Source organism: Geotrypetes seraphini, chromosome 1 (assembly GCF_902459505.1).
Source record: "Geotrypetes seraphini chromosome 1, aGeoSer1.1, whole genome shotgun sequence".
NCBI lineage: Eukaryota > Metazoa > Chordata > Amphibia > Gymnophiona > Dermophiidae > Geotrypetes > Geotrypetes seraphini.
This window is the reverse complement of record NC_047084.1, coordinates 295654989-295678118: the sequence shown is the minus strand read 5'-3', so window position 1 is coordinate 295678118 and position 23130 is coordinate 295654989. Positions and strand designations below refer to the sequence as shown.

General features: G+C 44.3%; 1 protein-coding gene across 3 annotated transcripts in view; it reads right to left on the bottom strand.

Moving 5' to 3' along the window:
• The window catches only part of LOC117364549 (dynactin subunit 1-like), a 206168-nt gene that overhangs the window by 136640 nt on the left and 46398 nt on the right, over positions 1-23130 (bottom strand). For all 3 annotated transcript variants that reach the window (XM_033953860.1, XM_033953839.1, XM_033953848.1), the window contains exons 5-6: positions 5158-5355; positions 3799-3996 (exon numbers count right to left, since the gene is read on the bottom strand). In XM_033953860.1, the coding sequence (XP_033809751.1) occupies positions 3799-3996; positions 5158-5355 (396 nt within the window). The remainder of the gene's footprint in view (positions 1-3798; positions 3997-5157; positions 5356-23130) is intronic.

The following is a 23130-nucleotide window of genomic DNA, read 5'->3' as shown; positions in this document are numbered from 1 at the left end:
CGCACCTGACTGCTTCATCTTCTCTCCCAGAGCCACAAAGTCACTTCTGGCACATTCACAGGGGTACCTGGCAGTATCGTTAGTACCAATGTGGATGAGCAGCATCGAATAATAGTCATCTGGCTTGATGAGTCTTGGCATGCTTTCCATAACATCTTGGATTTTGGCACCAGGCAGACAGCATACCTCTCGTGACATCATGTGTGGTCTGCAGATGGATGCTTCTGTACCCCTCAGAATGGAATCATCAACTACCACTACCTTAAGCCTCCTAGTGGTCACGGATCCAGTAATTTGGGGGATTTCAGGTTTTGGTCCATCCTCTCCTTAGGATGATCTCATCTCCTCCACTTCTAGGACAGCATATCTGTTCTTCAATTCAAGGGAAGGGGAGTCACAGTACCAATCTTGTAGTGTTCCGTAATCTGAGTCCAGCTGCCTTCTCTCAGCACAACCTCTTCTTCCCTACTACTGGAAATCTTTGACACCTTATGAACCATTTCATTGATGTACCTCTCATTCTCACAGATGCTTCTCAATCTTGCCACCTCCTCTCTCAGTTCTTTTACTTCCTTCATGAGGGATTCAAGCTGAACACAGCTTGTATATGAAACTACTCCCTCTGCCTGGGTAGCATTTTCTGTCTGCACAGAGACAGAAGTTGTAACCTGAGCAGCAGCTTTGGTGATACGATGTTTCCCAGCCATACCATGGTCCAGAAGAATTTACACCTGGAAGAAAAAAAAAAGAAAGTGCAGAAAAATCCTATCAAAGTAATATCCTGTTCCAGAGGCAGACGGTAGTTCACAGGTTGCTATAAGTAAAGAAATAAGCTAGGGGTGGGCCTGCCAGTTGAATTTCTCCAGCGTTTGAGCTGGAGTAAGAACCTGATTTGAAGTTCTCAGTCCTGGCTGAGGCCAGAAAATAATATATGATGAATTGTCAGAAACTGTGATGAAGTGGAGCCGGTTCAGTCTTAAGCTCCTGATGACGCCTTAGGGTGAAACACAGAACTTTGTCGAGCTAAAATGTTTTCAGAGATCAAGTTTGAATGAAAGTGGAGGCAAATCCAGTAAACAACAGCGTGCAGAAGATAAACAATTAAGAGCTGATACAGATAAGATTAGGCACTGAATACAGTGTTTTATTGAAGGGATAAATTTTAACTTTTTCTATATGTTAGATAGATAGGGAGGGCTTCACTGTTTGGGAGAACAATTGTGTGTATGTTTAGTATGAAATAATGTTATAATATGTTTTAAAGGTTTTGATGATGCTATCATATATAATAAAATGGTAAGCGCGCATGCGTACTCTAAAGCCGTGTTCCCTGATCCATCGCGATGTGGCTACAAGAGTGCGCATGCGCACTTATATGTCACCATACAACAGACGGACTGCACCTAACCGTAACTCTCCTCCTTCTTTTCTAGCCTGGCCCGCTGAGAGGGAGAGAGGCGCTGGCACGGCCGCTCCGTCTCTGCGGGGCTAACAACAGCAGCCTACAAAGCTCCTCAGCAGCCTGTCTCGCCCCCTTGAGAAGGGCTCGCCTCCCTGCTCGCGCAGACCTCCATCAAGGAAAAACAGCACTACCGGACAAAGTTTATTTTAAAGTTTAAGCCGCTGTGGCGGCTTCTCTCATGAGCCACACCTGCATCAGAGAAGGCTTCCGACGCAGGCAGCGATAGTGCGAAGAGCCGCCGCAGCGGCTTTAAACTTTAAAATAAACTTTGGCCGGTAGTGCTGTTTTTCCGTGATGGAGATCTGCGCGAGCTCTCCCAGCCTGCACCAAGATGCGCTCCTACGGCAGTACGGCTAGCGTGACTGCGCCTCTGGCTGAGAGCTACATGGAGCACCGGGTGGGCTATGGCGATACGCTGTAGGGCATCGCGCTCAAGTACAGAGTGACGGTAAGGCGCGTTAGGCCAAATACTCCACCCGGAGGCACTTCCCCTGCGGCGAGGGAGCCCTGTGGAGATCCTGGACAGCCCACCTTCAAATTATTGACAGCGGTATTTTGAAGGGCTACAGAGGCTTCCTAGCGCTCTACAAACACACCGAACTGGCCTGTTAACAGAGAGAGATGCTGGCTTTGCCTGTGGGTTTTAGTTTATTTAAGATGCTTATAAACAGTCTTCCAGGATAATTACAAAGGTAGAAGTAGACTTGGTTACCCAAGTGATCACCTCCTCCCCTCAACCCCCCTTCACAAAAAGACTGGTGTTAACTTTTGTCAGATCAATCTGTTTCTTGAAACATAGCCTTTCAATGGCAGGAGTCATATGCCTCAGATGCAGGAATGTCAGAGCTAATTTGCTTTAGTTAGGTTGGGGGAAGAAAAACAGACCAGTGGCTGGATAACTGGAGGCAAAACTATTCTCTGAAAATATAATGGAAAGGTACCAAATTTGATGTGGTTAAGGCTGCTGCCTCAGCACTGTGAGGTTCTAGAGAATGACACGGTGACAGAATTTGTCCCCATCCCTGCGGATAACCGCAATAAACCATCTGCATTCTTTCAGGAGAGAGGGAAGAATCAAGAGTATGAATGGACACAACCACTGACCTTCAAGCCTTGCATTGAAGAATGTTGGTGTAAAAGGACTGAGGTTGAGATAAACACTAAAGAATGGCATGGGATGGTTTCCCACGGTTATGTGTGGGGACGGTGGCAGTGATGGATTCTGTCACCGTGTCATTCTCTAGAACCTCACAGTGCTGAGGCAGAGAGAAAGAATGACAGGCGGGGCCAGAGAGACAGACAGAAAGAAAGAAAGACAGACATCTATTCTAGCACCCGTTAATGTAACGGGCTTCAAGACTAGTATTATTATAATAAATGATGAATTATTTATAAGCATAAAAAGTAGTGTGAAGAATAGTTCTTATTTGTGTATTTTGTTTATGAAGAAAGATATAGTGGTGCTAGAAAAGGTTCAAAGAAGGTTCAAAGAAGGTTCAAAGAAGAGCGACCAAGATGGAATTCCTCTTGTATGGAAAAGAGACAGCTGAGGGGAAATATGATTGAAGTGTACAAAATCCTGAGTGGAGCAGAACGGATACAAGTGGATCGATTTTTCACTCCGTCAAAAATTACAAAGATATGGGGACACTCGATGAAGTTACAGGGAAATACTTTTAAAACCAATTGGAGGAAATTTTTTTTACTCAGAGAATAGTTAAGCTCTGGAACGCATTGCCAGAGGATGTGGTAAGAGCGGATAGCGTAGCTGGTTTTAAGAAAGGTTTGGACAAGCTCCTGGAGGAAAAGTCCATAGTCTGTTATTGAGTAAGACACGGGGGAAGCCACTGCTTGCCCTGTATCGGTAGCATGGAATATTGCTACACCTTGGGTTTGGCCAGGTACTAGTGACCTGGATTGTCCACCGTGAGAACGGACTACTGGGCTTGATGGACCATTGGTCTGACCCATGTTCTTATGTTTCAAGTTTCAAGTTTATTTGATTATTTGATTAAACGCCTATCCAAAATACTAAACGCTGTACAATAATAATTAAAACAGTGACAAAAGTACACAGAGACTAACATCTTAACATACTTTGTGGTTTGTTTGTTTTTTTGTTAATCTATATGGACACAATAGGAAAAAAAGGAGGGAGAACTACAATATTTATTAAGAAAAGATACAGCAAAGGAAAAAACAATGGGAGGGGAAATCAAGAATTGCTGGACTTGAAACGAATAGTCAATTGTAGGCATCTTTAAAAATCCCTAAATGATGTTAGGTCTTTAGAAATTCAAAGTCAAGGACTGAGCAAAATGCAACATTAAACTTACCTTTTTGGCATCTTTGAGCTGCTTTTGTAGGTCGGCCTGCTGCTCCTGAATTTTGCTTTTCCATTCTTGAAGCTGCTCCAGCTGAATCTTGTATTTCTCCAACTCTTTGAGCTTGGCTTTGTCTTCATTCCTCTTAATCTTCAAGGTCTCTAGTTTTTCCTCCAGATCTTTCACTTGTGCACGAAGGCTTTCCTCTTCCTGTGGGGCCACAGATAAGCTTAACATTTGAAGCACACAGATAGTTATCCTAGACGTTTTATATTAAAAACAGGGGTATCAAGTAACATTTATTTACCTCCATAATTTGGATGGTAATATTTTCATCTTCTTTCACTCCTAAAAGTGATTTTAAAATATTCTTACCCCTAATGTTAGTTTTTATTTATTTCTTTCAATTTATATCCCATCCTCCCGGAAAACTCAGGATGGGTTACAGGTTAACATACATAGTTGCAATCAAACAGAGAGGGAACACAGCATCAGCACATAGGAATAGACACAGTGATAGACAGGGGAGTAGGGCAAAAGGGCATAACAATAAGGAGGCCAACAATAGAGAGATGAAGCTGGGGTACGCGCTTAATGTCTGAAGGTCACATCCTGACAAGTGGATGCTCCAGCAGGCAGAACTCTAGATCAAATATAGAGAACCAGGGCTGAGAATGGGTCGGTCATTGGAAGAGGAAGGTTTTCACTGCTTTTCTAAAATCCATGTCTTTCCAGTGACCTGATCTGCATTGGTAGGTAGTTCTACAGTTTGGGGAGGAATTGGATATAGGAGCGCTTATGTGCTGTTCCAGAAGGAGGGCTTGTCCAGGAGGTAGGCTGAGTCATTTCTCATTTTGTGAGCGAAGTGGGCGTCTGGGTGAATAAGGTTTCAGTTTGCCAGATATGTATCTTGGGACTTCGTGGTGGAAGTTTTTGAAGGCTAGTATTAGGCCCTTAAAGACACATGGTAGCCAGTGGGCTGATCGAAAGGGAGGAGAGACTGGATCACGAATGCTGAGGCTCTTTAGTTGACAGATTGTTGCATTTTGCAACTGTTGCAGGTGATTTAGATTTTTTTGTTGAGACCAATAAATAGGATTTTGCAGTAATCCATATGGAAGAGAGCAAAGGCAAAGAGGAGCTGTGAAGTTTGGTTCTGAGAGGTAGGGTCGAATTTTCCGCAGCTGACAAAGATAATAAAATGAGGTGGAGACTAATTGCAATATGTGACAGGAAAGTGATAGATGGCCATCTAATAATACTCCTAAGCTACAGACCTGATCCTTTGCTGTCAGGAAGTCAAAGTAAGAAAGCAAAAATATTTTAGCCTCAGAACACATATGCCACACTGAATGTGTATTTACCCCTTACCTTACTGGGTGATGGAACAGGAAGTGGAACCACCGATGTGGTCAAGATAGATGATGGACTAGGGATGATAGCAGCACCTAGAGAAATCTGAACAGGTGTACTGGCCTCACTGCTGCTAATCTCACCATATGATGCAGAAGTGGAACTGGGAGATCCTGCAGTCCCACCAGAGGCTGCAGAGCTTGATGTCCGTGTAGGCTACAAAACAAGAATTAGAGGATTAGTAGAAGATGTTTCAAGAGAATTTAATACTTCTAGACTGTTCACATCCATTATTGATATGCTTGAACACCACTCAACACCTCCCTCCATAAGGGAAACCAATGAATAAAGGTATAATTATCATATAATTTCTAGCTGTAAATATAGAGGAGATGTAGCTAGGGAACACTTCTCCCATTTCAGTGCTGGAATTCCTTTCAAGTATCTTGAACATTTAGCATTAAAAAACAGCTAAAAGTCATATCACTTACACAGGAATTCTCAGGTTAGAAGCTTCAAAACCACTAAAAATATCATAAGAACATAAGTTGCCACCACTGGGTCAGACCAGAGGTCCATCGCGCCCAGCGGTCCGCTCCCATGGCGGCCCATCAGGTCTATGACCTGTGAAGTGATTCCTGACCATTTCTGTAACCTACCTCTACATCTATCTGTAACCCTCAATCCCCTCATCCTTTAGGAACCTATCTAAACCTTCCTTGAAACCCTGTAGTGTGCTCTGGCCTATCACAACCTCCGGAAGCGCGTTCCATGTGTCCACCACCCTCTGGGTAAAAAAGAACTTCCTCGCATTTGTTCTAAACCTGTCCCCTCTCAATTTCTCCGAGTGACCCCTTGTACTTGTGGTTCCCCACAGTCTGAAGAATCTGTCCCTGTCCACCTTCTCTATGCCTCTCAGGATTTAAGAATTTAAGAATCTTTAAGAAGTTTGCCATCCAATATTCAAAGAAACTTAAAGAAGGTAGAAGAGGCTCCTTTCCGCTTAGTCACTCAGGGCCACCTAACCACTGATATTCGGTGGCACTTAACCAGGCAGTGCCGTTGATTGGTTCTGACTAGTGGGGAGAAGCCAACAGTTAAGTGTGTGCTGGCACTGAACACTGTTCAGACAATTTTTTTATTTTTTTTTACACTCTCCCCTGCAGTCTGCCCCCCACATGTGAAAGTAACAACCTAGGCCTACCTCATAACTATGGTGGTCTAGTGGGAGTGATGAAGGCAGAAGCAAACCTCATTCACTCCTGCTCCTAGTCACAGCATCTTCAAAAGGACCACAAGAGGTAAGGGTAAGTAGGGTTCCCTCCAACCTCCATCACCCCCCAGCGAACTACCATGGATATGAAGTAGGCAAAAGGGAGCCTTTGTTTTTTCGGGGGGGGGGGGGGTAAAAAAAAAGTTACGTGGGTCCCAACTAATATTCAGTGCTGGCTGCTAGCACTGGGTACACTAACACCAAATATTCAGTGCCTGTGGCTACACATGGCCCAGCAATGAAAATGCAGGGCTAATTTAACCTTCCATAGTTGGCGTTTAAAAAAAACAAAAACAAAAAACTATGACTGCCAATATTACTTCCTATGAAGCTTACTGAACAATAGCCTTCAATCAATACAATTTCAACTCTGCAATTAGCAACTTTGCATATATTTATCATTAGCATCCGCTTTCCTGCAAAGATGGCCAAGATTTGTTACATAAGTACAATAAAATTACAAGGTTTGTTACATAAAGTTTGTTACATATAAGTACAATAAAATTACAATACAATATATAAGAAATACAGTGAAGAGAGTTCATGGGGGCCCCAGTGGCAGGAAGAAGTGAGTATCCCTCCTGCAGCTCTTTAATTTAAAGGTGGGGGTGTCAAGAAACATCGCCAGCAGGAGGGCCAGACAACCCCTCCCCCCCGAAAGGTAGGCAGCCACCAGACCTCCCCAGACCAACCAGACCCCACCCTCCCTTTTTTAGTTGGCCGGCCAGATACTTTCTCTGGCCGGCAGGTCCACTTTCACCCAAATGGCAGGCCTTCCCCTTCCTGGTGCATCATGGGATGCACCAGGGATTGGCCCAGGTGCCTAAGGCCCCTCCCATAGGGACTGGGCATCCCTCCTGCTGCCGATGTTTCTTGGTAGGAGGGGGGTCTGGCTGGGCTGGGTCCAACTGGTCTAGGGGGTGGGGTGTCTGGCGGCCGCCTAACTTGGGGGGGGGAAGTGTCCGGAGGAGGGATAGGGCATCCCTCCTGCCGGCTATATTTTTGGGTTTCATGGGGTGTCTGGCAGGAGGGACTGGGCATCCCTCCTGCCAGCGATGTTTTTGGGGTTCATGGGTAGGTGTCCGGCAGAAGGGATTGGGCCAGTGATCTTTGCAGTGGGGGGATGGGTTCCCTGATTCTCTAACCAGCACTTATGACAGACGCCAGTTAGAGAATTGTGGTGTTAGGCAAAGGACAGAGTCCTCCTATGCCTAAAAGGTCTTATTTTGGGCATTTGGGACTTGGCCAAATTTTTGGTCGGGGATATTACTCATGTATCCATATTTGCTCATTTATTCTTCCACAGCTTTTACAAAAGGACCTTAAGCAAAGCTAATATCTGAGGTGTAAAAATCTGACCAGGTCTTGCTATCAAGCAGCACAGATTCAAAGAACTTGATACATAGAGAAAAATGGCTACAAATCTAAAATCATTTAGAAAATCATCAATATTTAAGTGATCTACCGTGTTTCCCCAAAAATAGCAGTGCGTGTGTGAGCAGTATGGAGTGTTTGTGCCGTACCCCTCCTGAAGAAGCCAGCGGGTGAAACCTAGGTTGGGGGGTCGGTATTGTGAATAAACGGAGGAGCCCGGAGCAGTTATGTGTATCATCCACACCATTCAAAGTTAAGTTGCTGTCAAATTTATTATTTTATTTTCTTCAAGTTTATGTGCTGTTATTTAGTCTTTGTTTGGTGGAGGAGACTGTGAACAACAATGATGGTCTCCTTAATAGCTGCTCCGTGAACTTGTTTCACCGGACCTCAGCTGTGGGTCTGAGTGTTCACTTAACCACATCAACTTGTGTTGTAATTTGTGCTTGAAGTAAAACAAAGGTGATTAGTACAACAGTAATTTATAAGTATCACCTTGGATAAAAATATTCCCTTGCTGTTTTTTGATCCCCAAAAATAGGACCATGTCTTATATTAATTTTGGGCCCAAAAACCGCACTAGGGCTGATTTTCAGGGAATGTCTTATTTTTTCATGTATAATGATCATCTCTCCCTTCCTTTCTTTCACACCAATCCTTTTTCCTTTTTCTCCCCCACATGTGCAGCAAATTTCCTCCCCTCACCCATCCATTTGTGCCTTCCCTCTGCAGCATCTTTCTATCCCTCTATCCCTCCCATTCCCCCACGCAGCAGAACCATGCCACCCTCCCACCGCAAAACCGATATACCTCCCGCCAAACAGCAGCGTCAGCACCACTCTAAATAGGCTGCTTCGCAGCCTTCCCTGTGCCGCATCACTGATGACATCATCAGCGATGCATTAGAGGGTAGGTCCTGGCAGGAGAAGACTGCGAAGCAGTCTGTTTAGAGTGCAGCCGAAGCTGCTGTTGGAGGGAGGTAAGTCGGTCTCGCGGCGATGTGGCAGACGGTAGGACCCGGCGGGAAAAGACTGCGAAGCAGCCTGTTTAAAATGCTGCTGACACTGCTGTTTTGTGGGAGGCATGTTGGTTTTGCGGTGGGAGGGTTGACGGGGTTCTTATTGGAGGGAGAGATGGAAAGATGCTGCGCAGGGGGATGGGTAGGAGGGGGGAGTACAGGGACATTCGAGAGGGGCTTCAGAGGTGATCTAACTAGGGCTTATTTTTGGGGTACGGCTCATATTAAGACCTACCCTGAAATTCACGCTAGGGCTTATTTTCTGGATAGGTCTTATTTTCAGGGAAACATAGTAGTTACCCAAAGTAAGAAATATACATCAATATTAGAACATCTTATAAAAGTCACATTTGTACTGCGATATGGCCTGTGTTAGAGAACACAAGTTACCTACTACTATTAATTATTTCTATAGCGCTACTAGACACACGCAGCGCTGCACAGTCACAAAGAAGAAGAAAACAGTCTCTGTTCGAAAAAGCTTACAATCTGAACAGCCAAGACAGACAAACAGATTGTCATGGATACAGTTAAGGGGATCGGTTAATTAGCTGGCTGGGTTGGAGGGCAGAGGAGTAGGGAAAAGGACTGAAGGCTATATCAAAAATGTCGGTTTTCAGTCTGCTTTTAAACACGAGAAGGGAAGGGGATTGACGGACAAACTCGGGTAATTTATTCCAGGCATCGGGGGCAGCTAGATGAAAGGAACGAAGTCTGGAATTGGCAGTGGAAGAGAAGGGTACAGCTAAGAGCGGCTTATCTGAGGAACGAAGTTCTCTGGGAGGTGTATAAGAAGAGAGAAGCGAAGAGAGATATTGAGGGGCAGCAGAATGAACACACTTCAGTGTTCTCCCTAGGGCCTTTTAGCCAGGCGCTAATTTAGATGACTGCCCGGCTATCATCCGCTCGTGAATTCTGCTGCTGACATTGCTGCTCAACATTTAATTAAAAAAAAAAAAAACGGCTTGGAGTTTTCACGCCTTAACCCGTAGCAAACTTATGCTCCGTGGCTTTAACGTGTGCGTGCTGGCTTCCCTTCTCTTTCCTCCGAAACCGGAAGTTATGTCCGGGGGGGGAGGGGAAAAAGAGAAGGTAAGCTGGCATTCACATGTTAGAGCCCCAAAGCATGCGTTCACTACGGGTTAAGGCGGGAGACAGGTCAGTGAAGCTTACAATTTGCTGTTCTTGCTGCCGGGTCCTGCCTACTTTCTGTTTCCGCGAAGGCAGGACCCGGCAGCATTTTTCCCAATAGGTCGATCGCGATCTTGGGACGATCAGCCTTCCTCTCCACCCCCCCACCCCCCACGTCAATTCTGCCATCAGAGAGGAAGTTCTGGCCAGCCAATCGCTGCCTGGCTGGGCCGGAATTTCCTCTCTGATGGCAGAATTGACGTCAGGGAGAGGAATGCTGGTCGGTCCGAAGCAGGGAGAGCTTGGGGGGCGGCAGCGGCTTTGGGGCCTGTTATCTGAGGGCGGTGGCGGCTTGGGAGCCTGTTCCCCGATGGCAGTGGCTTGGGAGAGGGCAGGGAGAAAGAAAGAAAGAGGGCAGGTAGGGAGACAGAAGGAAAGAAGAGAAACAGAAAAAAAGAAAGGGGGCATGAAGAGAGAAAGAAAGGGCAGGGAGATAGGAAGAAAAGTTGGGAGAGGGAATGAGGTCTGGAGAAGAGGAAGCATACAGGCTGAAAGAAGGTAAGAAAGATTAGATGCACAGTCAGAAGAAGAAACTGCAATCAGAGACTCATGAAATCACCAGACAACAAGGTAGGAAAAATGATTTTATTTTAAATTTAGTGATCAAAATGTGTCTGAATTTATATCTGCTGTCTATATTTTACACTATGGTCCCCTTTTACTACACCGCAATAGAGGTTTTTAGCGAAGGGAGCCTATGAGCGTCGACAGCAGCGCTCCCTGCGCTAAAAACTGTTATCGTGGTTTAGTAAAAAGGGAGGGGGTATATTTGTCTATTTTTGTATGGTTGTTACTGAGGTGACAGTGCATAGAGTCATCTGCTTTGACCTCTTTGAAAAAACCCCGGAATAGGAATGATAATTAACATTTTCTATGAGTACAGTGTGCTTTGTGTTTTTTTTTTTTTATTTTATTGTTGGTAGATCATTTTGACTTGGTCATTTTAAAAGTAGCTCGCAAGCCCAAAAAGTGTTGACACCCCTGCTCTAGAACATCGCTCCTTAGTTTTATCAAGTGGTGCAGTGAGGGGCCAGCACTTTATATCTTATCACCTCATTCTTTCTTTTTCCTCCTCATGTACAGCACGGTTCTTTATTCTAAGCAGCTCTGGCACTAACAGTACTACGGGTGCCTTATGCTACTTTCACTACCACTTGCAGTCTGGTTCGGCATTTTATCATGGTTTTGATTTTATATTTAGTTTTTCACCAGTATTTTCTTTTATTTATTAAAGCAGCCTTTTTTAAGAGCCGATGCCCCTCCCCTATCAGTGTTCCCCGACACTTTTTTGGCGCCTGTTTCAACGGATCAAATATCATAGCCCCACTGTTGCGTGTTCATATTTATTCTGCGTATGAGTTTATCTCATCAGTGCAGACCTTTTCGGTAAGACCATTTTATTCTCCCTTTTTTACTTTCCCGAGTGCTGTGGTTTTATTCTTTAGTTTTACTTTGGTTTTAATAGAAGCTCATTTGAACAATAATTTAGATCTTTCCCATGTTTCACTTTTCATCTACCCGGTCGGCTTATCTTTGAGCTACTATCGGCTTATGTTTTCAAGATACACTGTATTATCAGCTGTTCATTTCCTATATGTTTACTTTTGCCCTGTTTAGGTCTATATAGTCTAGGCATACTGTTCGTACCCAATCATCATTTTAAGTATGCCCTATTTTAGGGGGGGGGGAGTTAAGTTCTTTTAGCATGTTATTTTATTAATTCTGAGTTCGGTGTTACAATATGTTGTTCTTGATTTTTAGTTTACACATTATTTATTCTTTTCTATGACATGTTTGCATCGCAATTTTACTCAAAAGTATAAATAGGTATCCATATTTCCATTCAAGTTTCGGCACGGTGCTCTGGTTTTGGCTCCAGTATTTATCACTTCCGTCCACCAGGTCTGGCTATCCGTTACCGTCTCATATTTTAAAGACTCACTCGTTTTAATTAGCGGTGATCCACACGTCTATTCATAATGGACATGTCCAATTTTAGCATTTGAATCTTAGTACTATGGGTTTGGTCTTTTCTGGTTTCCTTTCTATAGTCTGCTTTTCGTCTGGAGTCTTTTGAGTTTAGAATTACATTTTATGACATATTTTTGTGGTTATAATTGTATGACATGTCTAAATCGGTCAAGTTATCCATTCTTTTTATTATTTTTTGTCCCCTCATACAGTGACAGACCGCCCCGGGTGCCAGCCCTAGGGGGGTACACAGCCGGCTGGATCCAGAACCTTCCGAGCTGCTCTAAATGGCACCTGTACCTCAGTGCGGCTGCCGTACTTATTCGGAAGCAGAGTTGGCAGCTGCACTGAAGTGCAGGAAGGTCCCGCGATGACTGCATTTGCTGCCTCTGCCTCCGGAAGACTTAAGTGACGTCGTAAGGGGTGGACCGGCAGCTGCAGTCATTGCGGAACCTTGCCGCAACTCCCTGCGTCTGCCGGCCCACCCCCCTCCAACGTCACTTACATCTACCAGAGGTAGAGGCAACAGAAGCAGTCATCATGGGACCTTGCTGGTTTGGAGGGAGAGAGAAGCATAGAAGAGTGGTGGAGGAAGAAAAAGGAGGTCAGGGTGGTATGGAAGGGTGGTAGAGGGAGAGAAAGGGGGCAGATGCTGATGGAAGTGGGGGGAAGGGAGAGGAGAGAGTGAAATGCCAGACCATGGGGGTGTGGGAGAGGGAAGGGAAGAAGAGAAGAGAGATGCCAGAACATTGGAGGAGGGAAGGGAAGAAGATGGATGCCAGAATAATAGGGGTGAAGGGAGAGATGGAAGGGGAATACAAGGAAGGAAGATGCCATGTAGAAGGGGCAGAGAGAGGGTAGACAGTGGATGAAAGGAAGAGAGTGACAAGCCTATGAGGAAAGCAGAAACCAGAGAAGACAATGTCAAAAAAAATTCTATTTATTTATTTTTTTGCTTTAGGGGAGATGCATCGCTGTTTCTGTGGTGTTGCATTGTATGCAGAGTCCAGCTTCTTGGTGGTTCAATTTAACCTTTGTCTAAGTTTTTCTATTTTATCCCCCCTTTTACAAAACTGTAGAGTGTTTTTTTTAGCACTGGCCATGGTGGTAATTGCTCAGAATTCTATGAGAGTCTGAACTGTTACCACCATGGCTAAAAACCACATTGCAGTTTTGTAAAAGGGAGAGGGATTAGTTTGTGATTACATATTCCATACTAGGCGAAGGTGTTTTCTGTATTCTGTGTGTTCGAAAGACATGGTTTTCAGTTAGGATTGACTGTGTAGGATTGATCTGTACTAGTCTGGCTTGTTTAGTTTTATAATGGGTGTATTGATGTACTGCTCACTGCAGTATGTAAGATGCTGCCTTTTCCTAGGTACACTCTTGTGTGATGTGTGGATTGTTACTAAAAATCATGTTTTTCATACAGATGGGGGGCATGTCAAAAAATGATGGGCCTTGGGTGTCACATATGCTAGGTACACCACTGCCTTCATAGTTTATATCTAATCCACAAGCCTGCTTTTAGGACCTACAAGGTATGTATCCCTCTGATTCATGACAATTTAACTTCTTATGTTATCTTATCCATTCTTTTTATTATACAACTGCCCAGATAAACATCATTCTTTGACGTGATTGGACCTTGAAAACTAATGGCAACAGTGTTCTCCCCAGAAATTTTTTCCAGCCATGAAAAACATTTGCTACATTTAGTGTGCCACAAAAAACATTTGCTCTGTTTAGTGTGCTGTGTTTAGTTTGAGAGATGCTGCTCTATACCATTTGAAAGAGGGATACTTCTTAAATTTAACAAAATATTATGGAACAAGTGTCAAACCTTAAGAAAGGCAGTCATATTGAGCATTGGAAAATAATTAATAATAATTAACTAATACAAATAGTACACATTTAGGGCTCCTTTTACTAAGCTCCGATAGCGGTTTTACCGCACGCGTAGCTCACGCAAAATTGCTGTATGTGCTAGATGCTAACGCCAGCATTGAGCTGGCATTAGTTCTAGCCGTATAGTGCGGCAATTCTGCACGCGCTAAAAACGCTATTGCAGCTTAGTAAAAGGACCCCTTAATTTTCCCCACCACCAAATTTCCCTGTCCTGCCCCACCCGGCTACTTTTTCATGCCAACCGGCTGGAAAAATTTTCTGGGGAGAACACTGCACTTGTAGGTCAGCAATAATATCTTAAACTATATGCGATGGCAGATAGGGAACCAGTGAAGTGACTTAAGGAGATGGGTGACATGAGCATAGAGAGGTTGATAGAAGATAGTAACATAGTAGATGACGGCAGATAAAGACCCGAATGGTCCATCCAGTCTGCCCAACCTGATTCAATTTAAATTTTTATTTTTTTTCTTCTTAGCTATTTCTGGGCAAGAATCCAAAACCTTTACCCGGTACTGTGCTTGGGTTCCAACTGCCGAAATCTCTGTTAAGACTTACTCCAGCCCATCTACACCTTCCCAGCCATTGAAGCCCTCCCCAGCCCATCCTCTACCAAACGGCCATACACAGACACAGACCATGCAAGTCTGCCCAGTACTGGCCTTAGTTCAATATTTAATCTTATTTTCTGATTCTAAATCTTCTGTGTTCATCCCACGCTTCTATGAACTCAGTCACAGTTTTACTCTCCACCACCTCTCTCGGGAGCGCATTCCAGGCATCCACTACTCTCTCCGTAAAGTAGAATTTCCTAACATTGCCCCTGAATCTACCACCCCTCAACCTCAAATTATGTCCTCTGGTTTTACCATTTTCCTTTCTTTGGAAAATATTTTGTTCTACGTTAATACCCTTCAAGAATTTGAACGTCTGAATCATATCTCCCCTGTCTCTCCTTTCCTCTAGGGCACAGGTGTCAAAGTCGGTCCTCGAGGGCCAGAATCCAGTCGGGTTTTCAGGATTTCCCCAAAGAATCTGCATGAGATCTATTTGCATGCACTGCTTTCAATGCATATTTATTGGGGAAATCCAGAAAACCCGACTGGATTCCGGCCCTCGAGGAGGGACTTTGACACCCCTGCTCTAGGGTATACATATTCAGGGCTTCCAGTCTCTCCTCATACGTCTTCTGGCGCAAGCCTCCTATCATTTTCGTTGCCCTCCTCTGGACCGCCTCAAGTCTTCTTACATCTTTTGCCAGATACGGTCTCCAAAACTGAACACAATACTCCAAGTGGGGCCTTACCAATGACCTGTACAGGGGCATCAATACCTTCTTCCTTCTACTGAATACGCCTCTCTTTATACAGCCCAGTATCCTTCTGGCAGCAGCCAATGCCTTGTCACACTGTTTTTTCGCCTTTAGATCTTCGGACACTATAACCCCAAGGTCCCTCTCCCTGTCCATGCATATCAGCTTCTCTCCTCCCAGCATATACGGTTCCTTCCTATTATTAATCCCCAAGTACATTATTCTGCATTTCTTTGCATTGAATTTTAGTTGCCAGGCATTAGACCATTCCTCTAACTTTTGCAGATCCTATTTCATATTTTCCACTCCCTCTTCGGTGTCTACTCTGTTACAAATCTTGGTATCATCTGCAAAAAGGCACACTTTTCTTTTAACCCTTCAGCAATGTCACTCACAAACATATTGAACAGGATTGGCCCCAGCACCGAACCCTGAGGGACTCCACTAGTCACCTTTCCTTCCTTCGAGCGACTTCCATTAACCACCACCCTCTGGCGTCTGTCTGACAGTCAGTTTCTGACCCAGTTCACCACTTTGGGTCCTAACTTCAGCCCTTCAAGTTTGTTCAACAGCCTCCTATGAGGAACTGTATCAAAGGCTTTTCTGAAATCCAAGTAAATTACATCTAGCATATGTCCTCGATCCAGCTCTCTGGTCACCCAATCAAAAAATTCAATCAGGTTCGTTTGGCACGATTTACCTTTTGTAAAACCATGTTGCCTCAGATCCTGTAACCCATTAGATTCAAGGAAGTACACTATCCTTTCTTTCAGCAACACTTCCATTATTTTTCCAATAACTGAAGTGAGGCTCACCGGCCTGTAGTTTCCTGCTTCATCCCTGTGACCACTTTTATGAATAGGGACCACATCCGCTCTCCTCCAATCCCCAGGAATCACTCCCGTCTCCAGAGATTTGTTGAACAAGTCTTTAATAGGACTCACCAGAACCTCTCTGAGCTCCCTTAGTATCCTGGGATGGATCCCGTCTGGTCCCATCGCTTTGTTCACCTTTAGTTTTTCAAGTTGCTTATAAACACTCTCCTCCGTGAACGGCGCAGAATCTACTCCATTTTCTCGTGTATCTTTGCCAGACAATGATTCATGCAGCAGAATTTTGCACAGATTGCAAGGGGGAGAGGTGACACTGCGAGAGACCAGTTAGAAGTAGATTGCAGTAATCTAAGCGTGAGGTTATGAGAGCATGGACAAGGGTCCGGGTAGTGTGCTCAGAAAGGAAGAGGAAAATTTTGGTTGATACTGAAGAGATTAAAGCGACAGGTCTTAGCAGCTCAGCAGGTCTTTCAACTGTCATAATTAAACCCTCCTGCCATTCTTTCAAGATAAATAAAAATTTCTCCAAAGTAAAAAAAACACAAAGGAGACTGAAGATAAAGGTACAACATCCCAAACCTCCAAATTAAGAAACATTGTTGTTCTACATAGATATACGATTTCATGTGTGCAAATGAATTCAATAAAATGTTAGTTTCTTAAAATTATTTTGGAGAGCCATTAAAAGGTTGTGAATGATCTACTAGCTCTCTCCATTCTTAGATATATCTCTGAAGTTACAGGGAAATACTTTTAAAACCAATTGGAGGAAATTTTTTTTCACTCAGAGAATAGTTAAGTTCTGGAACGCGTTGCCAGGGGATGTGGTAAGAGCGGATAACGTAGCTGGTTTTAAGAAAGGTTTGGACAAGTTCTTGGAGGAAAAGTCCATGGTCTGTTATTGAGAAAGACACGGGGGAAGCCACTGCTTGCCCTGTATCGGTAGCATGGAATATTGCTACACCTTGGGTTTTGGCCAGGTACTAGTGGTCTGGTTTGGCCACCGTGAGAACGGGCTACTGGGCTTGATGGATCATTTGTCTGACTCAGTAAGGCTATTCTTATGTTCTTGTCAATGTAAAGAACTGTACAGTATACCCCTGCGAATTCCAACTTTGCAGACTCAGTCATTCGTGGTTTTCTCCGTGCGTGTTTTTAAACTACAATGACTCCAGGGAAAGCCCCGGGGCTTACAGGAGACACAGACTAACAGCCAATGACAGACCAAAAAGTGTGCCAAAACTCTTTCGGCTCGGTTTCCTGTGCTTAGCAGGATGAGGAAGTGAGAAATGCTAACCCCCTAGCACTGTTCTGCATCCCTCTCCCACCTCCGATCCCTGCATCCAGTATTGTTATTTGTGGGGGTTTTTTAATTTGCAGGTGCTCCAGGAATGTAACCTCCGTGAATTTTGGGAGAATACTGTATATCCCACCTTGTATGTCTTTCTCCCAGATCAGACTATACAAAACTGTATTTCCTCCCAATTAGTCTGAACACAGATGTCATTAATGTTCTTTTTTGTTTTATTATACAGCAGAATTTAAGAACTGAAAAGCTACATCTGTAGAAATTTTCAGAGTAAATATAAATATCTAAAACAGCGTGAACACAGTGAGGGAAAAGAAGAAAAATGTTACTGGAGAAACCAGTATGAATAATAATAAATTTTTTAAAAAAATCAATGAAAGTCACAAATGCAGAATAATCAGCTAACAAATGAGAAAAACGTATCAGGAGACATAATTTCTAGGCATTCACAAAACACATTTTAAAAAGTGTAAATAGTCTTGCATTTATTTAAAAAAATGATATGGATTAGATAGCCATAAAGTCAATTCCTTTAGAACTTCAAATTAAACATTTCATATGATACCTACTAAAATAAACATGTCAACAGATATTTCCCATAAAAGAAATAACCTTAGAAGATGTTTCATTCAATTGCTTTGAACTTTGAAACACTGTAATGTTTACATGCAAATAGAGAATGACACGGGGAAAAAATCTGTCCCCGTCACCGCCCCGTCACCGGCCCACCATCCTCTGCACCGCCCCGTCACCGCCGTTCCCTTCACCGCCCCGTCACCGCCATCCCTTTCACCGCCCCGTCACCGCCACTGCCATCCCATTCACCGCCCCGTCACCGTCCCCGCTGCATCCATATAAGCCTTAGTACTGTAATATTTAGCTTATTCCTTTCTTATAAATCAAAGTTCCTGCTGCTGAACTAAAGAAAGAGATGTTCAGCTGGCAGGGCTTTGTTTATAAATTTTTATCAACACAACTAATATACTATTTTATCCTAAAGCAAAAAATAAATAAATATAATTTTTTTTTCTACCTTTGTTGTCTGGTTTCTGCTTTCCACATCTTCTCATTCAATTCATTCCATCCACTGTGTGTTTTCTCTCTAAGTCTTCCATTTGCTGTTACTGTGCCTCTCACTTCACCCCCCCCCCCAATTGGTCTAGCACCCATCTTCTTCCCTCTGCTCCCCCATAGTCTGGCATCTGTCTTCTTCCCACTCTGTCTTCCACATTTCCTTTCGGGGTCTGTTCCTCTCCACCCTCCTTCAATGTCTGGCCTATTCCTTTCCACCACCACCCTTCCCTCCCTCCTTTACCATCTGTTCCTTTCTACTACCCTTCAGCTCCTCTCACGTGGCTTATCTATCTACCTTCCTCCCTCTTATTTTCATGGCACGTTACAATGTAATTTGTGCAAGCCACTGGAGCCTGCGAGCTCGGTCCCTGTCCCATCCCCACAAACCATCTCGCTTCTGTGCTCCTATTTTCTCCATTTCTAATATCTCCCCTATGTATCTGTCATTGCCCCCCCTGTGTCCATATACCATCCCCATGGCATGTCCCCTTTATGTCTCTGTCCCTATGCCCCATGCACATAATTTCCCCTCTTTCTGTTACCTTCCTGTGTCCAGATTTCCCCTATCTTCCTCTTCCATACCAGTGTGTCTCTTCTTTTCAACCCCATCTAGCTTTTTTCCCTCTTTCTTCCCCCCCCGCCCCTGCTTCTAGCATCTGGCTCACCTGCCAGTCCTTCCCTTTCTTTCCTGCTGTGGGTTTTTCTTTCCGACTTCATCCCCTTGGCCCAGAATCATTTTCCCTTTCACTCCCTCCTTCCAATTTGAGCCGGGAACACTAGCGATCGCACGGTCCCCGCAGCTCACACCCGCCTGCCCAATCGATTCTAGTGTTTAGCCAGCTCTCTCCCTTCTCCTCACCTTAGTTTGTAGATTTTCTTTTTCGGCGACCCGCACGCTATCAGAGAGCCGCGCACGCGCAGCTGCTCAGTGTTCAATCTTCTGCTCTGCTGCAACTTCCTGTTTCCGGTTGCGTCAGAGCAGAAGATTGAACACTGAGCAGCCGCGCGTGCGCGGCTCTCTGATAGCGTGCGGGTCGCCGAAAAAGAAAATCTACAAACTAAGGTGAGGAGAAGGGAGAGAGCTGGCTAAACACTAGAATCGATTGGGCAGGCGGGTGTGAGCTGCGGGGACCGCGCGATCCTTCATGCCTCACTGCGGGGACAAGACCATTCACCGCCCCGCGGGCGGTGAATGGCCTTGTCCCCGTCGCCGCAGCGACTGCTAGTTTTCTTCCCCGTTTTCGGCGGGTGACCCGCGGCTAAAATGCGGTGGCCGCGGGTAAACCGCCACCGTGTCATTCTCTATATGCAAAGAACTGTCAGAAATTCTAATATTTTCGTGCAAAGTTTTGTCAGAATGTCTTAGCAAAGAGATAGCAACATTGACAGTAATACTGAAATAAAAACAGTACTGTTCCACAAAAATCATGCCATCTAGCAAGTACACAGATAAGTAAACCATAAAAAGAAAAGATGCTAAGTTCTACAAAGCAAAACATGCACTCCACCTCAAAGAAAAGTATCAAGTAATCTGTAGGGTGCGATTTTACACAGGAATGAATACAAGAAACAAATTCAGCAGCAGAACTCAGCAAAATTTGAATAATAAATTCTCTATTGACTTTAAACAAGTGAGGAGACAGCATACATATGGAAACACAAATCTCAAATAAAGTATTTGCAAAATGAAGGGGGGAAAAAGCAGAAATGCAAATTTAAAAAGATTCAATATACCAGACAGCAGTTTGTACCTTCCGTGTGGCAGGAGTCTGTCTCATAGTTAAGAGAATGGCAGCGAAAGAGAGGCAGAGAGACACAATATTAGCACGGTCACAATAGCACAGCTTTTTGTAGCTTCTTCAACAGCTGTCTAGGATCTCCTACAAATCTCTCCTTAGCTGTCATCCATTCACCCTGTTAATCTGGTGAGTGTCTAGGATCCAGGCAACGCCAGATTCTACCAATCAGCAATACTGGAAAGTGTAATACTCCATCAAGCCACAACATTAACTGCACTTTCCCTGTCTTTCCTGTACTCCAGCCACTGCCCTGTTTTCTGGTTCTCCAGTCAAGGTCTCAAAGGACTGTACCAGTAACAGATGCTCATCCTCCCAACAGAAGGAGGGGACAATGTTAAGATAAAAGAACAAGGAGATAGGCTCCTTTTACCCAGAAACACCCGACGCTCAGTTCTGAGAAGCATGGGCTACAGGCTCTATACATAGCAGCTCAAGCTCCCCCTGTGCTTCCTATTAGAGAACGGGAACTCATTTTCCCATCCCGTCCCCACAAGTTCTTTTCCTGTTCTTGCCCCATTCCTGCAAGCTCTCTCCTCATCTGCACAAGCCTCAATCACTTTAAAATCATAAGTGTTCGAGGCTTGTGCGGTTAAGGCAGAGCTTACAGGAATGGGGCAGGGACAGCAACAGCAACAAAACTCACGGGGATAGGACGATGAAATTGAGCTCCTTCGAGGATGGGGACAAATTTGTCCCCGTGTCATTCTCTACTTCCTATCTAATGTATTAATGATCTCTTATAGTGGCTGTAAGATTGGTCATGTTTTTGATGTAAATATGGAAATTGAAAGTAGGTGATCCAACAGTTAACCTAGCAGGGACAAAAAATATGCTCCTGTGATATACTGTGTAGCACAGTTACTTACCTGTAACTGGTGTTATCCAGGGACAGCAGGCAGATATTCTCACAGATGGGAGACATCATCCACGGAGCCTGGTACGGACAGCGCTAAAGTGTACTGTCACTTTAAGCTTTTAGCGAAGCTTCGAGACTACCCGCACCACACCAAGAAAAAATGTAGTGCAAGACTTTGGAGTTGAGAGTCCACTCTTATGGCCGAAGAACCTGCTGAGCTTGTCAGTCAGAGAATTCTGTTTCCCCTGCAAACATACTGCCTTGAGGAAAATATTGTTTGCAATTGTCCATTTCCAGATGTGAAGTGCTTCCTGACAAAGAAGAAGAGACCCCGTACCTTTCTGTTTATATAGCACGTTGCTATTTGATCGTCCATTCTGACGAGGAGGACTTGGTTGAGAAGACAATCCTGAAAAGTCTTGCGAGCAGTCTTGCGGATCGCTCGAAGTTCAAGCAGATTGATGTGTAGTGCTCACTCTCAAGTAGACCAGCCTCCCTGAGTTCGCAGTCAAGGTGAGCACCCCATGCAGACATGGAAGCATCTGTCAGTAGCACTTGCTGATGTGGAGGTACATGGAACAGCAAACCCCTGGACATATGTGTTGGCTGTAACCACCACTGAGGAGATTGAGGCAGATTTGAGGAGACCTTGATCCAGCGGAAGAGAGGATCTGTGGCTCGAGATCATTAAAGCACTAGATTCCATTCAGCTGGTCTGAGATGTAGACAGGAAAGGGGGCACATGAACTGTAGACATCATGTGACGCAAGAGATGCATCATCTTTCTTGCTGTATTTATTGATTTACTGCTAGGAAAGAAGACCAGAGTCAACAACGGAGCCATTGCTAAAATGAGCAGGCACAAACTCTGGGGGGGGGGAGGGGGCACTGGGTAAAGGGAAAGTATAGGAAAGAAGGGAGATATGAAGGAGAAAGGGAAGACAGACAGAAAAATATGTTGGAGCATGGAAGAGGGCACAGAAAAGGAAAGTTGCTGTAGATCAGGGAATGCCATTCACAATTGATAGGATTAGATGAGAATTCTGAAGCTATGTCCCTTTAATAAAAAAGTTTAAGATTCCTTGCTCTAGGAATGCTAAGTTGCTTATGTTCTAGCTTCTGTTCACCTGGAAATCAGTCAATCATTTTTTTCACCAATTTTCTCCCATTTTTGTTAAAGTTCCTAGGAAAATTAAAATGAACATCCTTTATATACACTACACCAGGGGACTCAAAGTCCCTCCTTGAGGGCCGCAATCCAGTCAGGTTTTCAGGATTTCCCCAACGAATATGCATGAGATCTATGTGCATGCACTGCTTTCAATGCATATTCATTGGGGAAATCCTGAAAGCCCGACTGGATTGCGGCCCTCAAGGAGGGACTTTGAGATCCCTGCACCACACCAAATTCAGAAATATTAAAAACTACACACACAATATAATTTTAGATCACTTCACGACAGTTTTGCAACATCTCTAAATACACTCTGTCAAAAGGCACAGACTAGAAACTCACACACCAGCATGGTGCTGCTGTCAGTTCAAGCAGATCACTGGCCTAACAGGAAGCATCTCTCAAATGCTGCTTCTCTCATGTCCCAAAAGCCTACTGGTAATCAGCAAAATGCTCACAACAAATAGGAGGAACAGTGCTCAATACACCCTCTGTTTTTCCCTCTTACAATCTGCATCACACCTGTGCTATAGCTAGAACTTAGTGAAAGAAGGTAGAAATGAGAAAGAACAAGGAGAGGCAAAAAAACATAAGAACATAAGAATTGCCGCTGCTGGGTCAGACCAGTGGTCCATCGTGCCCTGCAGTCCGCTCACGCGGTGGCCCTCTGGTCAAAGACCAGCGCCCTAACTGAAACTAGCCCTACCTGCGTACGTTCTGGTTCAGAAGAAACTTGTCTAACTTCGTCTTGAATCCCTGGAGGGTGTTTTGGTCAGTAGAATACCAAATAAAAAAACTGCTAGGATACATGAAGTCCAACAGGACAAAGCAGGCATCTAGGCAAGGATAGGAATACACAGAAAGGGCAAAGGAAGATCTCATTTGCAGGCATTCTGCTG